Source organism: Oncorhynchus gorbuscha, linkage group LG04 (genome assembly GCF_021184085.1).
Source record: "Oncorhynchus gorbuscha isolate QuinsamMale2020 ecotype Even-year linkage group LG04, OgorEven_v1.0, whole genome shotgun sequence".
NCBI lineage: Eukaryota > Metazoa > Chordata > Actinopteri > Salmoniformes > Salmonidae > Oncorhynchus > Oncorhynchus gorbuscha.
In genome coordinates, this window is record NC_060176.1 from 40,968,690 (window position 1) to 40,995,813 (window position 27,124).

The 27,124-nt window shown below is 42.0% G+C and overlaps 3 protein-coding genes across 4 annotated transcripts in view; 2 read left to right on the plus strand and 1 right to left on the minus strand.

Annotated features, from left to right (window-relative positions):
- Positions 1-38: 38 nt before the first annotated feature.
- On the minus strand, positions 39-2,491 carry paxx (PAXX non-homologous end joining factor). Of its 2 annotated transcripts, none has more exons than XM_046346794.1 (7): positions 2,275-2,491; positions 1,859-1,919; positions 1,713-1,762; positions 1,389-1,573; positions 1,178-1,225; positions 896-989; positions 39-559 (listed from the first exon to the last, which is right to left on the minus strand). In XM_046346794.1, the coding sequence occupies exons 1-7, from the start codon at positions 2,427-2,429 to the stop codon at positions 511-513; spliced, it is 642 nt and encodes a 213-aa protein (XP_046202750.1). In that variant the 5' UTR covers positions 2,430-2,491; the 3' UTR covers positions 39-510. The 2 variants fall into 2 exon arrangements, with proteins under 2 accessions (XP_046202750.1, XP_046202749.1); XM_046346793.1 differs by having other exon boundaries at positions 1,178-1,228; positions 2,275-2,488.
- On the plus strand, positions 2,420-12,313 carry dph7 (diphthamide biosynthesis 7). Its single transcript, XM_046346792.1, has 10 exons — positions 2,420-2,576; positions 2,984-3,145; positions 6,231-6,358; positions 6,505-6,592; positions 6,843-6,937; positions 9,224-9,381; positions 9,712-9,784; positions 9,908-9,973; positions 10,374-10,546; positions 10,812-12,313. Exons 2-10 carry the CDS (start codon positions 3,005-3,007, stop codon positions 11,324-11,326), a joined length of 1,437 nt encoding a protein of 478 aa, XP_046202748.1. The 5' UTR covers positions 2,420-2,576; positions 2,984-3,004; the 3' UTR covers positions 11,327-12,313.
- An 8,677-nt stretch (positions 12,314-20,990) lies between these two features.
- ipo11 (importin 11) overlaps positions 20,991-27,124 on the plus strand; it is a 245,623-nt gene continuing 239,489 nt past the window's right edge. The window contains exon 1 of the mRNA XM_046346795.1: positions 20,991-21,107. The gene's annotated coding sequence lies outside the window, so the exon portion shown is untranslated. The remainder of the gene's footprint in view (positions 21,108-27,124) is intronic.

The following is a 27,124-nucleotide window of genomic DNA, read 5'->3' on the forward strand; positions in this document are numbered from 1 at the left end:
CCGACACATTGGTGCGGCTGGCTTCCGGGTTATGCGGGCACTGTGTCAAGAAGCAGTGCGGCTTGGTTTGGTTGTGTTTCGGACGACGCACGGCTCACGACCTTCGCCTCTCCCGAGTCCGTACGGGAGTTGCAGCGATGAGACAAGACTGTAACTACCAATTGAATACAACGAAAATTGGGGAGAATAGTTTTGGGGAAGACATGTTTCAATTCTTCCCACAGTGATTGAGGTAATGATAATGAGTGCGTCTAAAATTGCACCTTATATAGTGCACTACTTTTAATCAGGCACCCTATATAGTGCACTACTTTTAATCATTACCCATAGGGATCTGGTCAAAAGTAGTGCACCAAATAGGGAATGAGTGCCATTTGGGATATTTTGTTGAAGCTGTATGGCTTAGTGTTAGTGGATTAAAAGAACATTCATGCACTATATTGTTTGTATGCTGGAGAAATGTGACAGCAAGGATGGAAAGCAACTGTGGTCATTCCTCTTAGCAAATTATCATTGATCGTCTTCTTCATCAAATGCCACCCCGGTTGCTTGACGCTTTCTGAAAAAGGTCAGAAAAACATAAATAATAGTGAACCTGTCTCTTTACATTATTTGCATGCAGATGCATGTAAATACAGTATGTAAAGACCGTCTGTTCGCTACGTCCCAAATGCCACTCTCTTCCAGTTATAGTGCACTACTTTTGACCAGGGGCCAGCCTTTTAAACTAGTGGACTATTTTGGATCAAAGGCATATCCATTTATAGTGCACAACTTAAGCTGAGACATATGGGCCCTGGTAAAAAAAAATGTACACTGTATATGAAATAGGGAGCCATTTGGGACACAGTCACTGTCCTGATCTCAGTGAGAAGGTGATGTATAGGTGATGAACCTCTTAGTTCCTGGGTTGATGAGAGAATCTCCTGGGAGACGCTTCTTGACTGCCATAGTTTGGCCACTCTGCTGGTGTCTCCTTGGCTCAAAGTCTGAAAGAGCAAGAGTAGCATTTACTACACATCATCGTTCCTAATACACCTCTATGAGGATGAGCTATGAGGATAGCTCGTCCTCGTACGTTAGAGGATGAGCTATGTTCTATTGTAATTTACCAAGGCAACTAAAAATACATGTCTACAGAAAAAAAAGAAGATGAAGAGAACTTGTCACACAGCACCTGTATTCCGTTTGTGTGGACTCTTCCCAGGACTGAATGAGGCAGGGCCTGCTGGAGAGAGCATAGTAACAACAGAGAACATAAAGATAATGCGGTAAGAGTACACATGCATTCTGTAACAGCAGTTAGCAAGGCCTTCCCTAGATAGGAAAGAGTACAGTATGTGAGGAGAACTTTGTACGCTGTATAAGAGCTTTGTCCCTAACCTCACCAGTATTGTTTAAATGGGTCAGGCTGTCTGCCATTCTAAACAGCAGCTCTCTCAGGACCTCTTTAGCCTCTTGTTCTTTTAGTCTGGACAGAGTCACACTCAGGTCTCCTGGACTGGCCGCTACATAGAGCACTGCATCGGTGTCCTCCACCGATACCGACACACTCCCACTCCCACACGCAGACCTGGAAGAACATAGGAGAGGAGAGGGGAGGAATATGCAAGTATTGTAAAAGCATGGAAAGTGTAAAGGATCTTGTAAGGATCTCAAGGAGTGCATGAGGCCCTTGGATTAAAATATACTGGGAAATGGGATAAACATACCTGATTTTCAGGATATAATCCTCTGTTGACTTTAAGGCAAACTTCTGTCTCTGAAAATAAATGTGCATGTCATTTTGTTACCTTATACAGAGGAGAAATGCCAAAATAATGCATTAAGAACCTACATATTTTTACAGGATACATACAAACTGGTTCAATGTCTCCTCAGTGAAATCTGTGCTCCACACATCAAAGGCATTTGTCAAGCTGAAAGAGAAAACAAGTATGATGTTAGCTGCATGTGTTACTACACCAATCTTTATTTTACCGGTGAATATTATAGCAATATCTATATGATACCACTGGCGGCAGCTTTGTTGTTGTTATTGTTGTTAGCACTAACCTGAACACTGCAGCACGAGCTTACTGTGATTCACCAGAGTCGATGAGATCACCTCTCTATTTGAGCAAAACTGTGTAATAGCTAAATGTATAATAAATACCTACCTACATATGTCCACAACTACTGTAGCTCGCTAGGTCAGTTTTCTGGTCAGTTTACGTTGTTATAACGCATGGTTTCTATCCATACGGAAATGGCTAGATAGCTATCAACACTCACCCAACATTGAATATCCCAGATGTTGTATGCGTGTAGCATATTAGTTTAGATTGGTCTTTTGTATCTACCACGGTGCAATACGATGATTGGGTCAACGGTAGATTTCCATCCATGTTTTGTGTTGGTGTGGGCATGAGCTGATGGTCAGGGAACATCCACTGTGTGTGGTTGCCAGTGGGTGGCTAGTGATACCCCACGTCTATGTAACATTGTGCAACGTTTCGATGCTGAATGTAGCCCCCAGTCGGTGACGTGGCAGCGTCATTCAGGAAGTGTTTGCCAGCCGAATAGCTGCTTCACATGTATGTTTCTAATTTATTTATCAGAATATATGTTGATATGCAAACAAATATAGCTTATTGGGATATTATGTGCGTTGTAATTCAATCGAAATACTATAGTTGGAACTGTGTAGCTAGCTAAATGTTCGTCTAGGCGCCTGTTGCTAGCGAAGTAGGGAGGTAAATTATAGCCTGCTAACAGTAACGTTAGTGCTGGTTTTGCTAAATATGTGCGCTAGCTGGAGGCTAGTTTGTTTATGTTGCATGTATCTCAACCAGCAGATAAATAGTTAGTTAGCTAGTTAACTAATATTTGATCCAATCCTATGTTACCCGTGTTAATGTTGTTGATGGTGGGCTGTGTTGTCTTGGCATAATAATTGTTGACACTGTCCATATTTGCATATTTGACTGGTGCTTTGGTCCAGTAATATGCAGAACATATTGCGATGGCTTGGAAGTCAAGGACCCGCAGTCTTCAGGTGTTCGACACAGAGCTGAGTGCCGACACAGTGGAGTGGTGCCCCATCCCAGAGTGGCACAACATACTGGCATGTGGAACATATCAACTGCAGAAAGGGCCAGATGCGGTAAGATTGTAGACACTATCGTTAGACAAACAGACAATCAAAGCCAAGATACTTTTGTATATATAGTGTATGTGGATTATTCGTGAAAGGAGTGGATTCAGCTATTTCAGCCACACCCATTACTGACAGGTGTATAAAATCGAGCACAAAGCCATGCAATCTCCATAGTCAAAGTCAGTAGAATGGCCTTACTGAAGAGCTCCGTGACTTTCAATGTGGCAGCGTCATAGGATGCCACCATTCCAACAGGTCAGTTTGTCACATTTTTGGCCGGCTAAAGGTGCCTCGGTCAACTGTAAGTGCTGTTATTGTGACGTGGAAACATCTAGGAGCAACAACTGCTCAGCCCCGAAATGGTTGGTCACACAATCTCACAGAACGGACCGCTGAAGCATGTAGCACTTCAAAATCCTTGGTTGCAACACTCTCTTCCAGAGTTCCAAACTGCCTTTGAAAGCAACGTCAGCACAATAACTGTTCGTCGGGAAGCCGAGCAGCCTCACACACAAGCATAAGATCACCATGCGCAATGCCAAGCGTCGGCTGTAGTGGTGCAAAGCTTGACACCATTGGACTCTGGAGCAGTGGGAACGCGTTCTCTTGAGTGATGAATCATGCTTCACCATCTGGCAGTCCGACAGACAAATGTGGGTTTGAAGGATTCCAGTAGAACACTACCTGCCCGAATGCATAGTGCCAACTGTAAAGTTTGGCTAGGCCCCTTAGATCCAGTAAAGGGAAATCTTAACGCTACAGCATACAATTACATTCTAGTCTGTTCTGTGCTTGGAATTTTGTACTAGTAGCTTGGGGAAGGCCCTTTCCTGTTTCAGCATTACACACAAAGTGAGGTCCATACAGAAATGGTTTGTCGAGATCGGTGTGGAAGAACTTGACTGGCCTGCACAGAGCCCTGACCTCAACTTAATCAAACACCTTTGGGATGAATTGGAATGCCGACTGCGAGCCAGGCCTAATCGCCCAACATTTATTAAAACCTCTTACGGCTAGGGGTTCCGCTAGCGGAACATTTCGACAACATCCGGTGAAATTGCAGAGCACGAAATTCAAAATAAATGATTAGAAATATTTAACTTTCATACAATCACAAGTGCAATACACGAAATTACACCTTAACACAACTGGCCCAAAATGACTACACATGATCTAATAAATTACCTGTAATCTTGGTCCAAACATTTCAAACAACTTTCCTAATCCAACTTTAGGTAATTTAAAATGTAAATAATCAATAAAATTTAAGACGGAATAAACTATGTTCAATAGCGGATAAAAGCAAAGTGGAGTGATCGCCAGGTCGTGCGCCCCAAACACAACAGTACACTAGACTCGACACTCAGTCTGAACAGCCATACTTCATCATTACTCAAAAGAAAAACATCAACCAACTTCTAAAGAAGCCCTAGGAACTGCAACCAGATGCCTACAGAAATCTAGATTCCCGTAGAAAAGCAATTGAAAACGGTCACCTAAAAAATAAAAAATAAAATCCTGGATGGTTTGTCCTCGGGATTTCGCCTGCCAATTATTTGTGATTTTCTGGATTTTTGTTTTAGATTCCGTCTCTCACAGTTGAAGTGTACCTATGATAAAAATGACAAACCTCTGCATGCTTTGTAAGTGGGAAACACTGCCGATTTGGAAGGTTATCAAATACTTGTTCTCCCCACTCATTTGCAAATGTACCCTGGTAACAATACAGGAAAATAAAATTATACACAACTTAAAACACACAATTAAATAAATAGCAAATATTATATACACAATAAACAAAACACATTTATCAATATAAGGATCCCTTTCTCCTAAACTGACCCAGTGACGACAACAACATCCAAATGAAGCATTACTTGGAGATTATTCAACATGATAGGGGCCTAGTAGGAAAAGGAAAGGGAAGTCTCCGTCATTAACCAACCCTGTGATCTAGTGTTGTAATCCAAGTTTCTATATTTCAACAATGATGTTAAGTAAATTGGTAGTTTGAGCAAGGCTTTATAAACGAAAACAGAATGACGTGTTTTTAGCGAGGTCCAACCAACTTTGTTAAAAGATGCAGTGGTGAGTGTCAACTGTCAGATGTTATAAAACTAAGTGTGCTGTAATAAATTGTGTCCAAGGGCTTCAAAACACTGGCATCTGCATTCATGTATATAATATCGCCATACACTTCAACAGGAATAAATGTAGACTTAATTGTCTGTTTTCTACTATTTTTTAATGAAAGGCAAGCCCTATTCCTATAGAAGAAACCCAACTTAATTCTTAATTTCTTGACTAACTCGTCAGCATGCTTTTCGTCAATCCAGATGCCCAGATATTTTTAGGCGGGGACACGATCAATGGGGGCACCATCTAACGTACTTATGCAAAAATCATCAGTTACATCATTACATGATTTGGAAAATATACTTGATTTTACCAGCATTTAGTACCAACTTCAGGTCAACCAAGGCTTTCTGCAAGGTAGTAAAAGCAGATTGAAGAGTCAACAGAGCCTGAGGTGCGGTAGGGGCAGTAGCGTATACAACAGTGTCATCTACTTACAGATGACAGTTACAGTTTTGTACAAATAGACCAATGCTGTTAATATAAATTGTGAAAAGAACTGAACCAAGAATCAAACCTTGTGGGACACCTTTTGTTACGAGTAGAAATCCTGAGTTAACGCCATCAGTAAGTACACACTGTGTTCTGTCTTTTAAATAATTTTCAAACCAGATACAAGCAACCCGATCTAAGCCAATCTAAGCCATCAGTGTCCGACCTCACTAATGCTCTTGTGGCTGAATGGAAGCAAGTCCTCGCAGTAATGTTCCAACATCTAGTGGAAAGCCTTCCCAGAAGCGTGCAGGATGTTATAGCAGCAAAGGGGGGCCCAACTCCATATTAATGCCCATGATTTTTGGAATAAGATGTTCGACGAGCAGGTGTCCACATACTTTATACACCATGATGTATGTCACTGACTGTATATCAGAAAGTTGTTACTTCTCATACACGTTGGGACTCTGGTGTGTGTGTATAAGGTGGTGTAACAGTTCTCTCATTGTCCAATCGTCAGGGACCAGAGGACGCGGCTACTCGGATTGGCCGACTATACCTGTTCAAGTTTCGTCAACAAGGACCTATGTGTCCGCCCCTCATTGAGCTGCAGCGGATTGACACACCAGCTATATTAGATATAAAATGGTAAGATGATGCAAACAGCTACAAGCTTCTTTTCAGTTTGGGCTGGTTTCCTTGACACATTAGACCTGGTACGGAACAAAACTATTTCAATGGAGATCCTCCACCTGGCCTTGATGATTACTTTGTTGCTATACCTCTATTCTCAGGTGTCATGTGCCAGTGTCAGAGAAGCCTCTGTTGGGCATGGCTACAGCCAGTGGGGAGATACAGCTGCACAGACTCCTAGAGAGTCAGGTGAGATACAGATTCATTCACTGTCGAATATCCATGTCCGTTATGTTAGAGTGTTTGGGTTAGGGTTGCAAAATTCTAGTAGCTTCCCCTAATTCCCTGGATGTCCAGATATCCTGATTTGCATTATTTACTGGAATCAGGATGGAATAAGCACAACATCCGTAATCCTCTAAACAGGATTTCAGAAAAACTAGGGAATTGTGCAACCCTAGCTTTGGGCACTGCTCTTATGGATACGTGTCTCCAGTAGGAAGGGCGGTGTGCTCTGCAGACTGTGACCAGTTTGGGACTGGGACCTGATAAGTTGGCTCTGTCATTAGACTGGTCCACTGGAAGAGGTAACAGGTGAGGATAATGGCTTCATTTGGGATATACTGAACACTGCATGGGAGGTTACTAAAGACCACCGATTGGACAACTAATGTTCTAATAGTCAGTCAAATTTCAGAATGTAAGCATATCCGTATTAAGTGTGTTTGTCTGTTTCAAGTTCATTATTTGGGCTCCCGAGTGGTGCAGCTGTCTAAGGCACTGCATCTCAGTGCTAGAGGCGTCACTACAGACACCCTGATTCAAATCCAGGCTGTATCACAACCGGCCGTGATTGGGAGTCCCATAGTGCGGCGCACAATTGGCCCAGCGTCGTCCAGGTTTGGCCGGTGTAGTACATAATTGAAAATAAGAATTTGTTCTTAACTGACTTGCCTAGTTACATAAAGATTCAATTCTAAAGCATTGCATACATCTATAGTCACATTTCCGTAGTGGCATACAGTTGAACAGAGGCTTTTTTGGGGGGGGGGATTTTCTTTAGCAGGGCCTTGAAATAAGTGGGCCTTTTTATAAATGCATTTCATGCAATTCTACGTCATTTACATGTTAAAATACATAATTTATGCCTCCCGAGTGGCGCAGTCGTCTAAGGCACTGCAGTGCTAGCTGTGCCACTAGAGATCCTGGTTTGAGCATTGCTGTGACCGGGAGACCCATTTGGCCCAGTATCGTCCGGGTTCGGGGACGGTCTGGCCGGCAGGGATGTCCTTGTCCCATCGCGCTCTAGCGACTCCTGTGGTGGGCCGGGCAATTGCACGCTGACAAGTTCGCCAGGTGTACATTGTTTCCTCTGACATATTGGTGTGGCTGGCTTCCGGGTTATGCAGGTATTGTGTCAAGAAGAAGTGCGGCTTGGTTGGGTTGTGTTTCGGGGGGACGCACAGCTCTCGAACCTTTGCCTCTTCGTACGGGAGTTGCAGCGATGAGACAAGACTGTAACTACCAATTGGATACTATGAAATTGGGGAGAAAAAGTGGTAAAAAAAACAGAACAAAAATACATTATTTGTATTTTATTTTTATTTTGTGGGGGTAGATCAACTTTAATATCGCAGATTGTAGGTTCTATCAATTTAATTGTTTGCATCAATGCTAATCCCCCTTTATTTTATTTTTAAGCCTTGAGACAATTGAGACATGGATTGTGTATGTGTGTCATTCAGAGGGTGAATGTGCAAGTCAAAAGATTGAAGTGCCTTTGAATGGGGTATGGTAGTAGGTGCCAAGCACACCGGTTTGAGTGTCAAGAACTGCAAAGCTGCTGGGTTTATCACACTCAACAGTTTCCTGTGTATATCAAGAATGGTCCACCACCCAAAGGACATTCGGCCAACTTGACACAACTGTGGGAAAACATGGACCACCACCCATGTGGAACGCTTTTGACACCTTGTAGAGTGTCCCGACTAATTGAGGCTGTTCTGAGGACAGAGGGGGTGCAACTCAATCTTTTTTACACTCAGTGTATATTCTAGGTTGCAGTAGGCTACTAAATAACTTTCCAGTGGCACTGAATGATGAAGATGAAGCCTAGGCTACTTACCGGTGATGGCCGATGCACTCATGCCAAAAGCTTATTTCAAGATAAGCTACTTAGAAAAAGTGTTGTTCGCTCAAAAAGTTGTTGCAACATGTTTTTTGTTGGCTTCTACAGACAGATTAGTCTTCTATTTTCAGCAGTAGGCATTTGCTTTCCAAGCTTGAAAGGTTTTCTCGCAATTATATCTTGAAATTTGCGAAAGGCCAACTGACAGCCGCAACCAGCCATAGTAGTATAATCCATTCAAGTCAGGACTGGCAGCAATAGCTAGTGTACCCATGAGTTTAACAGTCAAATTGCCAGGCTTAGAGGTTTTCAAAACCCTTCTATGGATTATATGTCTACGGCCACAATGTAACAAGCTGTTCTATATTTGGCGTGCATGCTGCCCAAATTCTGGCCTTCCCGACTTTAAGTGCTTATGATTAATCTTGATCCACAGCAACTTTTTTTTTTGAAGCTATTGATCCTCTGTGGCTAAATGATGCTCTCTAATGTAGTATTTTGAATGGTTTTGTCTGTTCAGACAGGAGTAATATAATTTTAGGAATACATATTCCTAATATTCCATTTAAGTCATTTTAATATTGCCAGAGAAAGAGCAGCGCAATAGAATTGTTTAGGATATAGTACTAAGTTATGTGATTACCTAGGGTTTTCATCCCCGTGGGCCCTGTTTAAAAGTAGTGCACAATATAGGGAATAGGGTGTCATTTGAGACCCATCCATGGCGTATCCTCTCCTCTTCTCCTCTGCAGTAGTGACGTGCGTGTGGTGTCCAGTGACTCTGCAGGCTGTGTCAACGTCTTGTCCCTGGGGGAGAACAGTCTCACTGCTGTATCACAGTGGAAGGCCCACGACTTTGAAGCCTGGATCTCAGCATTCTCATACTGGGATACTCAGCTTGTCTACTCCGGTAACACTCCCTCTCGAAAACACATCCAGCTAATACAGGCTGCTTAGTTCTCAATACCCTCCTGTCAAGTTCTGTGTTAATGTTTGCCCCTCCTTGTGTGATGATGATGTTTACACGTTGCCTTAATAAGATGGTCAGGGTTGTCATGCTTTTTGAGCAGACGGGATCCTCATGTTCTTTAAAAAGTCTTGTGACATGCGTTCTATGTTTTGATCTTCCATAGCAGCAAGTTCAGTTGGTGACCTCATGTTTGTCTGCGTGCTTGCAGAATAATTGAAACATGACCAAACCTGTGTGTGTGTGTGTGTGTTGTCTGAATGCACCTGGCAGGCGGGGATGACTGCAAACTTAAGGGATGGGATCTCAGGATGGGTCCCTCTTCCCCCACGTTCACCAGCAAGAGGTGAGCATGTTGACATAATACGCAGTCAAAATGCATTCGCCATTCCCATGGCCAAATCAGTGGGTGCCTCAGAAACATGTCTTAAATGAACATGTAACCAATACTGTTTTTCCTTTCTTGAAGGCACTCGATGGGTGTATGCAGTGTACACAGTAGCCCACACCGGGAGCGCATTCTAGCCACAGGCAGGTAAGTGAACATTGATTTGGACTATTTCAGTCAGGTGTTTTATTTTCAAAAGGCCAGGCTGATATTATAATATACTATAAGCCTTGTATTCATCAAGCTCCCCTTTATATTCACTATGTGGTCCTGGGAGAGAAGCTGAGTAATCTGTTTTTTTTCTATCAACATACTAATTGATGTTACTTACCAGATGTGTGAAGAATAGATTGGTGTCGAACCCTGAGGCCCATACGAACCCTATGGTGCATGTAGTGCACTACTTTTGACCAGAGCCCATAGGGCTCCTGTTCAAACGTAGTGCACTCTATAGGGAATGATCTGGACTCTGGACAAAAGTAGTGCACTATATAGGGAATAGTGTTCCATTTGAGATGCAGTGAATCATGTGAACTCTCTCCTGTAGCTATGACGAGCAGGTGCTCCTGTGGGACGAGAGGAACATGCGTCAGCCTCTCAGTGAGAGTGCTCTGGGTGGCGGAGTGTGGAGACTGAAGTGGCATCCTACCCATGAGCACTTGCTGCTGGCTGCCTGCATGCACAACGACTTCCACATCCTTCACTGCCAGCAAGCCCTGGGTGAGTCTGACTGTCTGGGACGTGATGCTGCTCACATGAAAACTCACCACTTTGCCACAACTACCATGTCTGTCTGGTTGAAGAGCTGGGTTGTATTCACAAGGAAACAACTGAAGCAGGGAAGAGCCTACCTGATGTTGTCCAATAAGAAACACTTGTTTTATATTTTTATTGCAAAAGTTGTTCTACCTTGTGTTGGTATGAATAAGACCCAAGTTATGTCTTGTCATTTTGTGAAACCTGTAATATTTACTTCTTCCTCTAGAGGACAGCGGAGGAGCGTGTTCTGTCGTAGCCTCCTATATCCTTCACAATTCCCTGGCCTATGGGGCTGACTGGTCCCAGCTTTCCCTGGAGGAGCCTCCCCCTTGCTCCTCTCTGGAGACCACAGAGTCAAGACAGTCCCAAACAGAGAGCCGTACAGGAGGACACCTAAGGATTCAGTATGAATCTCCCACTGCCAGCTTCGACACCTCCTTGGAGGATGACACAGGACGTTACATACCTGAGAGTTTATCCCCGTCATCTGCTAGCTCTGTGGCAGGCCCACCTGCCTGTCCTAACCCTGCCGTGGACAGCCCTGCAGTGTCCTGCCTGATGGCCAGCTGTTCCTTCTATGACCACATGCTTCATGTGTGGCGCTGGGACTGGACCCCACAGGAGGCAGGCTGCACTGGGACGGCCCAGGGGGAGGGAGAAGGAAGGGCTGTGGGTGAAGGAGATGGTGGCCAGGCAGTAGCACCAGCAAAGTATGCAAAGTGCACTACATGTAGGGAATAGGGTGCCGATTGAAATGCTGCCGAGGTTTGGAGACATGTTTTTGCTTATTGGTCAAGCCCATTAAATCAGGAGGCAAAGACCGAAGAATGCATATGATATCTCACCATAACGGTCTCTCACTACTACTAGAGGAATATTCACCTTCAAACAAAAACCACAAATAACATTTTTCAACTTTTTTGAATGTCAACTGTTGCAAAAATGTCAAATGTTTACCTTTCTGTAAACATTATGGTTTCGTTCCAATACTGCACACCTGGCATTTATTCAACCTTTCTTGGATAAAATAGGCCTACTTTGAATCACTTGCAGATATCTGAACTATTTATGATTGTGCAGATCAATATCATTCCACCCTGATTTAATAATGCATTTTAATGAAAAACCAACACCTTTTTAGGTCAGTATACATATTGGATCTTAAAGATTTCCTGATAAGTGGGTCATGGATTTGTTACAATGCAGCAAAAACATTTGTTTAATCCACTTGTACAATTTGTTCTTTCACGTGTATACTTTTTTGAGCAATACATTTGCTATGTTTGAATCCCCTGGCTTCTATTGTTCTGTTAACACTGATTCGATTGATTTAACCTTTACTTATCCAGGTTCGTCACATTGAGAGAGAATTGATTTTTCAAGCGAGACCTGGTTCAACCAAGAAGGCAGCAGAGAAAAATATTTGAGACAAATATCAGACATACTGTAGCAACTTGCAGGCATAAACACACCATACATTTTTGTCGTTGAGTTCCAGTAGTTGGTGTTGGATATGAAAGCGTAGTAAATTACACAGTGAACGAGAATAACTTGCCTCCAACCATATTAATTTGAATTTGGAATAATTTAGTGACAAATCGCAATTTCAGTCTTTATTATTACATTTTGGGAGTTTATGTGCAGTTGTAAATCAAACAATAACACAAAAGTGTTTTTTATTTGAATGTATTTAAAAAATAAATAGTAAATCGTACGAGGGTGCCAATATATTTGACCCCAACTGTATCTGTCTGTACATTGATCAGTTGACCATAATGATTTAGCTTTTAACCTGTAGCCATCATGTGTACTGCTCTGGTAAAGAAGACAAAAGTTGTAAAGCAATACAATGTAGCCTAATATACATTTTGTTTTAATTACAATAGCACATGCTAGTGCTTTCAGCATGTACATTCACAATACACCAGGGTCCAGTAACACATGATCAGCTCAGCTGTAGCACATGTTTAGCAACCTTTTGATCTCCCAAAACAAACAAAATGGTCCTTGATGCTCAGACAGATTTCAGATGGATCAGTCTGTGGGGTCCAGTTATTGTATAAAGTTCTTGGGGTAGAGTTTGAATAACATGTAGGCCTACTACTAACTAAGTATACCATTGTACCCTGAAAATGACACTCCTTCCTCTTTACAACATTGGAGTACAAATACTTCCCTGATGAAACCCTCTCAGAATAAATACTGTTCCTTTTGTCCAGCTGGGAAAGGGCAGTGTGGAGTGCAATAGAGAGTGCGTCATCTGTGGATCTGTTGGGGCGGTATGCGAATTGGAGTGGGTCCAGGGTGTCTAGGATGATGGTGTTGATGTGAGCCATGACAAGCCTTTCAAAGCATTTCATGGCTACAGCTGTGAGTGCTACGGGGCATTAGTCATCTAGGCAGGTTACCTTGTCGTTCTTGGGCACACAGACTATGGTGGTCTACTTGAAACTTTTTTTTTTCACCTTTATTTAACCAGGTAGGCTAGTTGAGAACAGGTTCTCATTTGCAACTGCGACCTGGCCAAGATAAAGCATAGCAGTGTGAACAGACAACACAGAGTTACACATGGAGTAAACAATTAACAAGTCAATAACACAGAGAAAAAAAGGGGAGTCTATATACAATGTGTGCAAAAGGCATGAGGAGGTAGGCGAATAATTACAATATTGCAGATTAACACTGGAGTGATAAATGATCATGTACAGGTAGAGATATTGGTGTGCAAAAGAGCAGAAAAGTAAATAATTAAAAACTGTGGGGATGAGGTAGGTGAAAATGGGTGTGCTATTTACCAATAGATTATGTACAGCTGCAGCGATCGGTTAGCTGCTCAGCTAGCTGATGTTTGAAGTTGGTGAGGGAGATAAAAGTCTCCAACTTCAGCGATTTTTGCAATTCGTTCCAGTCACAGGCAGCAGAGTACTGGAACGAAAGGCGGCCGAATGAGGTGTTGGCTTTAGGGATGATCAATGAGATACATCTGCTGGAGCGCGTGCTACGGATGGGTGTTGCCATCGTGACCAGTGAGCTGAGATAAGGCGGAGCTTTGCCTAGCATGGCCTTGTAGATGACCTGAAGCCAGTGAGTCTGGCGACGAATATGTAGCGAGGGCCAGCCGACTAGAGCATACAAGTCGCAGTGGTGGGTAGTATAAGGTGCTTTAGTGACAAAACGGATGGCACTGTGATAAACTGCATCCAGTTTGCTGAGTAGAGTGTTGGAAGCAATTTTGTAGATGACGTCGAGGATCGGTAGGATAGTCAGTTTTACTAGGGTAAGCTTGGCAGCGTGAGTGAAGGAGGCTTTGTTGCGGAATAGAAAGCTGATTCTTGATTTGATTTTCGATTGGAGATGTTTGATATGGGTCTGGAAGGAGAGTTTGCAGTCTAGCCAGACACCTAGGTACTTATAGGTGTCCACATATTCAAGGTCGGAGCCATCCAGTGTGGTGATGCTAGTCGGGCATGCGGGTGCAGGCAGCGATCGGTTGAAAAGCATGCATTTGGTTTTACTAGCGTTTAAGAGCAGTTGGAGGCCACGGAAGGAGTGTTGTATGGCATTGAAGCTCGATTGGAGGTTAGATAGCACAGTGTCCAATGACGGGCCGAAAGTGTATACAATGGTGTCGTCTGCGTAGAGGTGGATCAGGGAATCGCCCGCAGCAAGAGCAACATCATTGATATATACAGAGAAAAGGGTCGGCCCGAGAATTGAACCCTGTGGCACCCCCATAGAGACTGCCAGAGGACCGGACAACATGCCCTCCGATTTGACACACTGAACTCTGTCTGCAAAGTAATTGGTGAACCAGGCAAGGCAGTCATCCGAAAAACCGAGGCTACTGAGTCTGCCGATAAGAATATGGTGATTGACAGAGTCGAAAGCCTTGGCAAGGTCGATGAAGACGGCTGCACAGTACTGTCTTTTATCGATGGCGGTTATGATGTCGTTTAGTACCTTGAGTGTGGCTGAGGTGCACCCGTGATCGGCTCGGAAACCGGATTGCATAGCGGAGAAGGTACGGTGGGATTCGAGATGGTCAGTCACCTGTTTGTTGACTTGGCTTTCGAAGACCTTAGATAGGCAGGGCAGGATGGATATAGGTCTGTAACAGTTTGGGTCCAGGGTGTCACCCCCTTTGAAGAAGGGGATGACTGCGGCAGCTTTCCAGTCCTTGGGGATCTCAGACGATATGAAAGAGAGGTATTGTAGGTATTACAGACTGGGTCGGGGAGAGGTTGAAAATGTCAGTGAAGACACACACTAGCTGGTCAGCGCATGCTCTGAGTACATGTCCTGGTAATCCGTTTGGCCATGCGGCTTTGTGAATGTTAAACTGTTTAAAGGTCTTACAGAGTGTGATCACACAGCTGGTGCTCTTATGCATGATTCAGTATTGTTTGCCTCGAAGTGAGCATAGAAGGAATTTTGCTTATCTGGTAGGCTTGCATCACTGGGCAGTTTGTGGCTGGTTTTCCCTTTGTAATGCATGATAGTTTGAAAGCCCTGCCACATCTGACAAGTGTCAGATTCGTAGGATTCGATCTTAGTCCTTTATTGATGCTTTGCCTGTTTGATGTTTCAACAGAGTGCGTAGCGGAATGTCTTATAAGCGTCCGAATTAGTGAACCGCTCCTTGAAAGCGGAATCTTTAGCTCAGTGCGGATGTTGCAGCCTTTAGTGCGGATGTTGCAGCCTCAGTGCAGCCTTTAGCTCAGTGCGGATGTTGTCTGTAATCCATGGCTCCTGGTTGTGATAATTACGTGTGGTCACTGTGGGGATGACGTCGTCTAAGAACTTACACTCCTCAATGCAATCGGATGAATCCTGGAACATATTCCAGTTTGTGCTAGCAAAACAGTCCTGTAGCTTAGCATCCGCTTCATTGGACCATTTCCATATTGAGCTCTGCACGGGTTCTTCCTGCTTTAGTTTTTGCTTGTAAGCAAGAATCCGGAAGATAAAGTTATGGTCAGATTTGCAAAAATGGAGGGCGAGGGAGAGCTTTATGTGTTTCTGTGTGTGGAGTAAAGTTGATCTAGAGTTTTTTTCACCTCTAATTGCACATGTGAGATGCTGGTAGAAATGAGGTAAGACTGATTTCAGTTGTCCTGCATTGAATTAGTCATATGTACGGGAAACACATTGTCCAACTAAATGCTTACTTGCAGATTCCTTCTCGACAATGCAACAATAATAAGAAGCTAAATATAAAATATAAGAATATGAACAAAGTAAATGTCTCAGTTGAATGGAATACATTTTTTTAGCATTGCGGGTATAAGGGGTTAGATTCAATCTGTAGTGTGGAAGATCTGCCTTATAGCTGGATCATTTTCTATTAAACCGACATATGCAGTGTTTTACCGTTTAGGGTGAATGCAGTGGGAACATTGCCTTTGAATTTAAATCGCACAATAGCGTGGATCTTTGGTGCTACGGATTGAATCTAGGCCCTTTGGTCTCTGATCTCATCCACCTGCAATGTGTAACACTCAACTGGATAATGCTAAGCAGCATTTTGCGCCAGAACACTCAACATTGAATATAGGAGTGCCAATTGGAATAAGGGTTTGATTAGCTGCTATGACAATAATAGCAGAACAATGACTATGTTAGGAAGGTATCTCACCTGTCACAGTACACCAACAAGCAGCTTAAAGATATTTTCCATGGCTATTATAGTTGTCCTAACACGTTAGCTACAGATAACAATTTGAGCTTAATTGCACATATATATGCTTTAAGTACTCTACAGGTTCTAATTATAACTTTTTTCACCTCTTGACCAACATTTGTTTTGTCATCCCAGAGACTGACAGAGACACTCTACACTCACCTGTCTCTCACACACACACAAACTAGACATACCTTCGTTAATAAGGATAGCTTCGTTGAGGCTTGCTGCTAAAGGAATGCTCACTAGAGCAAACAGCAGTATCACAATCTGGATCTTCATCCCTTAAGCACAACAGGCCTTTCTCTACGAGAGCACAGAGCACACCAGGTTAATTCAAATTTTGAGTCTTCTGTGACTTACGAACACTTATCCACCTATGTACATCTGAGGTGAGCCACAGTGAAAGCAAACTTACCTCAAGAGTAGGAAGATGTCGGTTGTCTAGCTGATGTCTTTTGGACCGGTAGTGGATATTATTTGCATCCTGGTCTTATTCTCTGACTGCAGATACCTTCCCCGCCCTTCCACACCTCTTGACAAAACAAGGCTGTTGACATTAACCAGGGCCCCAGGACCAGTGGAAACAAAATAGCTCCATAACATCAAAGATCCACCACCGTATTTCACCATAGGTATGACATACTTTTCTGCATATGCTTCTGTTTTTCAAAATCAACATTTTGCAATGGTCATCTCAGTCTCTAGACTTGAACCCCATTGAAAGCATGGTTTTAATTTAAGAGGGCAGTCCATAACTGCAGGTGAAGGGCAACTTTTAACAAACAGGAAAACCTTTGCCGTGGCCTTCAATCAAGATTGGGCTAAATATTATAGTTGTGATTAGAATAGTTTTGGTGCCAAAAATTAAGATTATCTTGATGCCACTGGAAGGGGGAATTAAAGGTTTAACTAAGGTTTAAGAAATGTTGTTAAATCTGAAAACCAAATATAATTAACTGTTAGGGATGTGAAACGTCATTTCCTGTCCTCGGGATGCACTTTTAGGTTCCAACTCAGTATAGCTAGTATGCCAATCTGTAAAGATCGTTATAATGAATGTCGGACCAAGGCGCAGCGTACGTTGAGTTCCACATAATTTATTAAAGAAGTGAAACTTTAGCAAAGACTAAACAATAAACTAACAAACAGCGCACCGTGACTAAAATACTACTTCAAAACATAAACAATATCCCATAACCCACAGGTGGAAAAAATGCTACTTAAGTGTGACCCCAATTAGAGACAACGATATACGGGTGCCTCTAAATGGGAATCATACCAAAACCCTAACATTGGAAAAAACAACCTAGAACCCCATATAGAAAATATAAACTAGACTAACCCTCCAGTCACGCCCTGACCTACTCCACCATAGAAAATAAAGGCTCTCTATGGTCAGGACGTGACACAATCTTATCTAGCTAGCTAATGTTATCTGTTGTTGCTGTTTTTCTTTTACTACACCCTGTTCAAATGTTTAGCCATCTGCCCCTATGGCTGGTTTTGAAGCTGGATTTGTCATAACAATAGATAGTTTCCCCTATATCAATGCTTGTTAATGCCAAAGTTTTGGGATCTTCCATAAATTGAGGCAGTGAATCTGCCATAAAAATAGAATAAAATGAAGCTCCAGTAATCTGGATAACTATTGCGTTTTTCTACATTGTAATGGACACGGTGCAAACTTTGGTCGGCTGCTGGCAGGCTTCGGCTGTGGAACAGCAAAGCAAAGTCATCCCATGCTCATGGTTCTCACAGAGGAAGTGAAATGATTGGCTACAATGACTTTTCTCATGATCATGTACGTCGCAAATGACGTGTAACTATTAGTTCCTTGAATTGTATTTTGCGGGTGCCTTTTCATTATCTGGATAGACACTGTGGCGATTTTAGCATGCAAATGTTGGTGGGGCAAACTCCCCCGCTTTTTTAAATGCATGCCACAACACAACACTAAACAGTACATTAGTTGCACTATAACAGTGACAAATGGTGCCCACAAACTGTTCGGGCCTGGATAGCTCTGCTGTTGGCACAGCTTTTTCTTTCCAGCACCATGGAGTGAATCCTTACCACTGCTGTACCTGGCTGTCAACAGTGCCTTGTCTGGCAGCGAAACAGTTCATTCAGCCTCATGTACTGCCTTTAAAAAAACATAGCTGATATGGCTGACTTGCTTAAACAAATGTGTTTTATACTGACAATTGAGATGTACAAACTATGGCATAAGGGAACGACGAGCGGATAAGACAGGCTATAGGCTGACATTCTCTGGATTGATGGTGCTTTCAAGACAACTGGGAATTCTGAAGTAAAAGAAGGTTGAATCAAGATGTCAAAAATGACACCATGGGGGGCCTCCCGAATGGCACAGTGGTGTAAGGCACTGCATAGTGGTGCTTGAGGCGTCACTAGAGACCTGGGTTTGATCCCAGGCTGTGTCACAGTTTGCTGTGATTGGGAGACCCATGAGGCGGCGCACAATTGGCTCAGAAACGTCTGGGTTAGAGGAGGGTTTGGCCGGCCAGGATGTCCTTGTCCCATTGCACTCTAGCGACTCCATGTGGCGGGCCAGGCGCCTGCAAGCTGACTCCAATACATTGGTGCGGCTGGCTTCAGGGTTAACGAGTAGTGTGTCAAGAAGCAGTGCGGCTTTGCAGGGTTGTACTTTGGAGGAAGCATGGCTCTCTACCTTTGCCTCTCCCGAGTCCGTATGGGAGTTTCAGTGATAAGACAAGACTGTAACTACCAATTAGATATCACGAAAAGGGGAGTAAAAAAATAACAAAAAATATTAATATATTTTAAAATTAAAACAAAACACCATGTTTGTATGCGGCTTTAACTCAATGATTTATTTTTTATTGTTTACAAACTAATGTGACGCATACTAATGCCAAATTTAACATGCAAAACAGGCAACAATTTTTTACTTTTTTAATGTATTCTTTAGCTGAACAGGTGGGGCTCTGCCCTGAATGACTGTTCGGCACTGTAGACACATCATACCAATCAAAGCAGTAGAGTAAACCATTCAATCTGGGTTTGCCAAATGCGATCACATCACGCAATTACACGATTCATAAAATGGTCATATAAAAAATAATACAGACTAGCTCAACAATAAATTAACATTTACAAATTATCCAATGGATTATGATAATTGTGTGGTAAAATAAGTAGTGATGCAGAAACATAAGTTTGTACCCCCCTATTTTTATTTGTTTCATGGCTCAGGCGGCCATGTGGACACAAGGCTGTTTGTTTCATCTTAGTTACGAAAACGGATCATTTTGCAGCTGTTTCTGATGAATAAATAATGCCATGCTGGGTGGCGGTAACATTAAAATTAAACTGAAATGAAGAGTAGGCTTTAAACAATTTGTATGTCATATCATAGGAAAAGACACTGCATTCACATGGATTTGCACGAAGTGGCAGTTCAGATTTGCCGCTTCAAGCCCAACTATATCATACTTTGACGAAAACGATGACTTATTGACTTAAATCGTTGTGCAACATCATGGATAAGCTCTGGCTTTCTACTGGTGTGGGCGTTTAAAAATGTAACCTCCATAACCAGGCAATGTATTTTCCATCATATCTGTAGAACCAACCATGATAACACAGAAAATGTGATGTCTACACCTATGTTTTGATAGTCAGTGATTACAACAGTGCCACGTACAAAAACTTTGTACATTTAAAATTTTCAGGTACTGTACAAGTTTCATGTTTTTATGAAATAATTTGCACATATCGCATGAACTATACAGGAAATTGTTATAAACCCATATAAACTGTATTTTTTGTTATATGACAATGTTTTATGATATAGCACATGCCATTCTTTTATTTTCATGCATACATTTAATTATTCGACTGGTTTGGATTTCTTCCTCACAAATATGGCTGACATTTTCACCACATTTGGAACTTTGAAGTGTTTATGACGTAGACCGTCTAGTAATTTAATAGGGTCTCTGTAGTTCCTTCTACTGCAGTCATTGCAATCAGACAGCGCTCACCTTACTGCTCTGTGTCTCTCAATGGAATGATGGCTCATTCCATTGATGTATGACAGCGTGTTCATTGACGTCCAATAATCTGTTGTTAACGCCGTGTATGTGGTGTTTGTGCTTTGTACTTGCAGAGCAATCATTGTACAATTTCTGCATTCGAGCCTGCACCGTTTTTCGACATGGCATGGCTGCATATCGACACCAATCATTTGTAATCAGCGCGCGGATTTTCTCACTCCGTCCGTCCCTTATCGCACTTCTTTCCTGTGAAGAGCCTGTCTAATGTCTGTTCTAATGTCTGTTGTTGGGGGCTTGCGCTGCTGCCATCAACGGTTTGGGTCTCATGGTGCCTGAGACCCAAACCGTTGTGTCACTTTGTCCTTATGGGGTATTGTGTGTAGATTGTTAAGGGGAAAAAATATTTAATCCATTTTAGAACAAGGTAACGTAACAAAATGTGGAAAAAGTTAAGGAGTCTGAATACTTTCCCGAGGGCACTGTATTTGGACCATGACTGCATGATTTGGACAATGAAGCTAACATTTTAAATGTCTATATACTTCAGCATTTAGGATTTGAGATCAAAAGTTTAGTATTTTAGTGAAGCTGGTTGTGGCACAGACATGTATTTATGTACACGATCTAAAATAACTTAAGTTAAACTATTGGTGGTAAGGCAATATTGTACGTCATCAAAACGCGCCTTGCTTGCTGTGGATCGCGCCCTTCCAAGCGACAGCGTGTGCGTTTGTAGCTGCGAACAGCTGACACAAGATTAGTCAAGTTTCAGTGTTTCTATCAAGATATCATTTCTTAGGTGAGTCTTAATTTGTGACTGCAATCTGCAAAAGTGTGTCATTCGCAAGTGAAAGCCTCCCCCTTAAGTCGTGTTAGCTATCTTTACAAGGATGTTGCTAACGTTAGCTAGCTTGCTAGTTGACAGACACGTTTCTTCCAAGTTTCTTCCTCCGTGTCTGTGTTGACAATTCACCTAGCTAACGTTACATGAAAGAAACGTAGCAAGCAAATTTAGCGCTCTAGTCTCTACCAAGATACTGAGGGCAAATTCTCCAACGATTTTTTTTTAAATAACCGACGCAAGGTAGTGTAGGTATCTAGCTAATGTTAGCTACTGTAGCTAGCTATGTATTTGACAGCTTTGCAGAACAGCAAAAATATATTTTAGCTATGTATTGTAGCTAGTTAACGTTAGCTCTATTTTTATTATAATAAGAGCCCAACGGTATGAAGCTTTCCAGCTGCGTTGAGGCTTGTGGGGGTGGTCAGATATACCAAATCATTGTTTTGATTTTATAGCTAGGACGAGGGCTAACGTTAGTCATATCCATCTTGCAGTGATGCTAGCTATGTTTCATCTGTCTAACTATGACGGGACTCTTGCTCGTGATGATACTCCCAGCAATGCGATTTGAATCAGAAATTCTGACATTTCTGGTACGCCTTTTAGTTTACACTGGTCTACACCACCAACAAAAACTCCAATTGTTCTTGATATTCTAATATGTTGTTTCGAGAGCACATCTGTGTAACCACACTCCAATGAAACATACAAATATCACCCACTGATCAAATAAAATCAAACTTATTTATAAAGCCCTTTTTACATCAGCAGATGTCACAAAGTGTGAATACAGACACTCAGCCTAAAACCTCAGAGAGCACATGGCCAGATTGTTTCTTCAAGATGTTCATCGATGACCAGCAAGGTCAAATAACAATCACAGTGGTTGTAGAGTGTGCAACAGGTCAGTACCTCAGGAGTAAATGTCAATTGGTTTTTCACAGCCGAGCATTCAGTGAAAAGACGAAAAAAACAGGTCTGGGACAAGGTAGCACGTCCGGTGAACAGGTCAGGGGTTCCATAGCTGCAGGCAGAACAGTTGAAGCTGGAACAGCAGCACGACCAGGTGGACAGCAATGAGTCATCAGGCCAGGTAGTCCTGAGGCATGATTATCGGGCTCAGGTCCTTTGGAAGGGAAAGAGAGAATTACTTAAATTCACACAGGACATCAGATATAAGACTGATCCTAGCTTCCCGGCAGCTGAGACAGGGTCAGGGGACACTGTTGCCCCGTCCAATGATATCCAACCAGGCAGGATATAACTCCACCCACTTTGCCAAGGGTTAGCACCCACACCACTACAGGGATATCAACAGACCACCTACTTACTACCCTGAGACAAGGCTGAGTGTAGCCCACAAAGAACTCCTCCACCGCACAAGCCGGAGGGGGCGCAAAACCGGACAGGAAGATCACATCAGTGACTCAACCCACTGAAGTGACGCACCCCTCCTAGGGACTGCATGGGAGAGCACAAGTAAGCCAGTAACTCAGACCCCGTAAATAGGGTCAGAGGCAGAGAATCCCAGTGGAGAGAGGGTGAAAGAATGTACCAGAAGTATATAAAATTAAAAATTAACGTACATACGGAGCCTTACATATAAAGCAAGCCTTACATACGGATGGGGAACCCATAAGATATCGCTCTTGTGCAAAATGTAATAACATTTTGTACCTGTAAAATTTGGGCACCTACTCATTCAAGGGTTTTACTTTATTTATACTTTTTTCTACATTGTAGAATACTAGTGAAGACATTAAAAATATGAAATACCAAATATGGAATCATGTAGGTACCAAAAAAGTGTTAGACAAATCAAAATATATTTCGTACTCTTTCAAATGACTGCTCGACTTGTTGACTGCTCGGTACACACAGCAGACTTTTTTGGCATTGACTATGTCCCCATTACCAGTAAAACATAAACAACCTATTTCTTTCACTTACTTGCTGTGCTGGTTCGTTGTTAATTTGTTCAGTCATTTCATTCTCAACCAGGATTTCTATGGAACGCCATTTGGGTCTTTGCGTGTCAAAAAAGATAGTCAAATAACACTATTTTACGTGTCAATTAAGCTTATTGACCAATCAGGACCTGTATATAACTGCATGCCACAATCATTTAACGTGTTCATACATTTTTTACGTTATTACACGCTGATTACACTATCACTTGTAATTCACATGTCAGAATGATTCATCAATACATATGCTATGATGCTGGTAAAGTTGTCTCGCGTACCTATAGTGCTGGTCATAAAAAAAGCTAGCTCCTGGATGCAAGCAATGTTCTTCCCCAAAAACATAGCATAATGACATCTGTTAGCTAGATATCTATATAGCTAGGTGTAATCTAAAATAACCCTCATTTATAAGACATTTCTTATTTGATTAATGGTCGGACTCATCTGTGAAGCGAGCCACAATAAGGATTAGCCACAATAGTGGACTTTGTGGTTAGCCTTCAAAGTAAAAGTAAGTAATTCACAGTGATGAAAATGAATACAAATAGTAGAATTATGCCATAATTGAATAGATCATGCTAAACAAAGTTGGAATGTTATATAAAATCAAATAAATACAATAGTTAGTTAATTTCACAATATGTTGTAATCACACTGGATGTATTATACTTTATAATTGCATTGGGGGCATACTTGTTTCACTGTACAGCCTTACCTATGGATTATGGCTCAATGCCATGGGTTTACACAGTGACACCCAGAGAACATTAGTGTCGTTGCTCTAATTGTGGGACTCTGAAACAACTGAATTGAGCACATTTATTGTAAACCTATGTGTATTAAACACTATTCCCATGGAAAAACAATACCGCGTGGCTGTTTTGGAGTCTGATAACTTTGAGGAGGATGTTGGCGAAAAAATATATTGGGTAGACTGATACCCCATTTCATAGCTTCACATTCACAACCTTGTTCAACATTATCTAGTCTAAATATGGCATGATTCCTCCAATTGTAACCAACACTTTCAGAGGTACCTTTATTTTGAAGGCAAACCACAAATTCCACTATTGTGCCTAATCCTTATTGTGGCTAGCTTCACAACACATAACCCGGTCCGGTTGAGCCTCACTAGCCGGATGAAGCAAGCTGGCTGCTAATAACGTTAGCTTTGGGCAACATGGTTAAGTAGCTGGCTGCTATTTATTTTCATGAACTGAAGTTAAATTTCAATAGGCGAACAACAAGTATAGCTAATACTTACTCACTAGGATTCCCAAATCATTGCTAAAAATAGTGAAAATTACTGCAGTTTCTACTGGTCATTGTTTTCATGCTGGTTGTATTGGTGCTAGCAAGCTGAAGCTAGCTAGCTACCCCAGAAGGTGCGGCCCAACATATAATGCTTTATTACCAACTCAGTATTGTAAACTCGTCATTCCTGGTCGGTGTTTTCTTGTTTGCAGACTCATTTTGTACAGCTTTGACAGTGCTACTGATAGTAGTGATGGCGATTGGCTTGCACATGCAAATTCACAACACACACCATTCTATAATATAACGGTGTTATTTAACGTGTCAAATTAAATGCTTATTTAACGCGTCAAATTGTGTTATTTGACATCTATTGTTTTTACAATCAAAGACCCAAACGGCATTCCATAGTATGTCGTGAAGCTAATAGCAGTGATATTATTACTGTGTAACTCCGGTAACTTTGCTCAACAAAACTGCCGACACAGGCTCGCGAACAAGCGATTCGGGGGCATTTTCTGAGCCTCTTTACTGTGTCGCCACCATGCTCGATGCTAAGTACAAGGACCGCTATTTCGATGCAGACAAACGGGGTTTATGTGAAATGTTACATACACAGCTGGACAAGATGGAAACGGACACGGTGACAGTGCGCACTAAGGAAGAGAGGTCATGGAAACTTCACTGCTTGACATGTACAGAGGCTTGAGAAAGTATTCACTCCCTTGGCATTTTTCCTATTTTGTTGCCTTACATTCTGGAATTAAAATAGATTTTTTGGGGGGGTTTTGTATCATTTGATTTACAAAACATGCCTACCACTTTGATCATGCAAAATATTTTTTTAAATTGTAAAACAAGCAATAAATAAGACACACTAACTTAACTTGAGCGCACATATCTATTCCCCCCCAATGTCAATACTTTGTAGAGCCACCTTTTGCAGCAATTACAGCTGCAAGTCTCTTGGGGTATGTCTCTACAAGCTTGGCACATCTCGCCACTGGGATTTTTGCCCATTCTTCAAGACAAAACTGCTCCAGTTCCTTCAAGTTGGATGGGTTCCGCTAGTGTACAGCAATCTAAGTCATACCACAGATTGTCAATTGGATTGAGATCTGGCTTTGACTAGGCCATTCTAATACATTTACATGTTTTCCCTTTAACCTCTTGCTCCTACCTGACACGCAGACGTCCCATCTAGACATCTGGAAATGCAAATGCGCTACGCTAAATGCTAATAGTACTAGTTAAAACTCAAACGTTCATTAAAATACACATGCAGGGTATTGAATTAAAGCTGCACTCGTTGTGAATCCAGGCAACAAGTCGGATCTTTCAAATGCTTTTCGGCGAAAGCATGAGAAGCTATTATCTGATAGCATGTAACACCCCAAAAGACCCGCAGGGGACGTAAACAAAATAATTAGCATAGTCGTCGCTACACAAACCGCACAAATAAAATATAAAACATTCATTACCTTTGACCATCTTCTTTGTTGGCACTCCTAGTTGTCCCATAATCACTATTGGGTCTTTTTTTCGATTAAATCGGTCCATATATAGCCTAGATATTGATCTATGAAGACTGTGTGATAAACAGAAAAAAATAGCGTCTTATAACGTAACGTCATTTTTTTAAATTAAAAAAGTTGACGATAAACTTTCACAAAACACTTCGAAATACTTTTGTAATGCAACTTTAGGTATTAGTAAACGTTAATAAGCGATCAAATTGATCACGAGGCGAAGTATATTCTTTAGCTGTCCGTCTGGAAATAATGTCCGGGTAAATCTCAACCAAAATATCCGGTCAGAGACCGGAAGAACTGCGCTGCCTTGCGTCTGTTTGACCAAGAAACAAATAGTAGGCAAATGACAAGACTCTAGACAACGTGTGGAAGCTGTAGGTATTGCAACCTCAGCCCCATTAAATGTGGTTCACCTTTATCAATGGGTTCAAGTCGCGCATGGATATATTTTTCAATTTTCAGTGATCAGATTTTCCTGCACTTTTCGATGAAACGCACGTTCTGTTATAGTCACAGCCGTGATTTAACCAGTTTTATAAACGTCTGAGTGTTTTCTATCCACACATACTAATCATATGCATATACTATATTCCTGGCATGAGCAGCAGGGCGCTGAAATGTTGCGCAATTTTTAACAGAATGTTCAAAAAAGTAGGGGGTAGGAGTAACAGGTTAAACCACACAAGTGTTGCTTTGGCAGTGTGCTTAGGTTCGTTGTCCTGCTGGAAGGTGAACCTCCGTCCCAGTCTCAAATCTCTGGAAGACTGAAACGGGTTTCCCTAAAAAATGCCCCTGTATTTAGCGCCATCAATTATATTTTCAATTCTGAACAGTTTCCCAGTCACTGCCAATGGAAAAACTTCCCCACAGCATGATGCTACCACCACCATGCTTCACTCTTGGAAAGGTGTTCTCGGGGTGATGAGAGGTGTTGGGTTTGCGCCAGTGATAGCATTTTCCTTGATGGCCAAGAAGCTCAAGCTCAAAGCTCTAGTCTCATCTGACTAGAGTACATTCTTCCATATGTTTGGGGTGTCTCCCACATCCCTTTTGGCGAACACCAAATGTGTTTGCTTATTTTTGTACTTTTTACATTTTACATTTACATTTCTACGGCTTAAAGTGGTCCTCTGGACAGATATTCCAATCTCTACTGTGGAGCTTTCCAGCTCCTTCAGGGTTATCTTAGGTCTCTTTGTTGCCTCTGATTAATGCCCAC

Bases quoted from the DNA above. Each gene is read 5' to 3' on its own strand.
- paxx (XM_046346793.1), bottom strand. From the start codon at position 2,429: ATGTTCCCTGACCATCAGCTCATGCCCACACCAACACAAAACATGGAT. The intron at 1,920-2,274 runs GTGAGTGTTGAT...TTTCTCTTTCAG, and splicing joins TCTGGGATATTCAATGTTGG to CTTGACAAATGCCTTTGATG. The intron at 1,763-1,858 runs GTATGTATCCTG...ATTTATTTTCAG, and splicing joins AGGAGACATTGAACCAGTTT to AGACAGAAGTTTGCCTTAAA.
- dph7 (XM_046346792.1), top strand. From the start codon at position 3,005: ATGGCTTGGAAGTCAAGGACCCGCAGTCTTCAGGTGTTCGACACAGAG. The intron at 6,359-6,504 runs GTAAGATGATGC...CTCTATTCTCAG, and splicing joins GCTATATTAGATATAAAATG to GTGTCATGTGCCAGTGTCAG. The intron at 6,938-9,223 runs GTGAGGATAATG...TCTCCTCTGCAG, and splicing joins TCCACTGGAAGAGGTAACAG to TAGTGACGTGCGTGTGGTGT.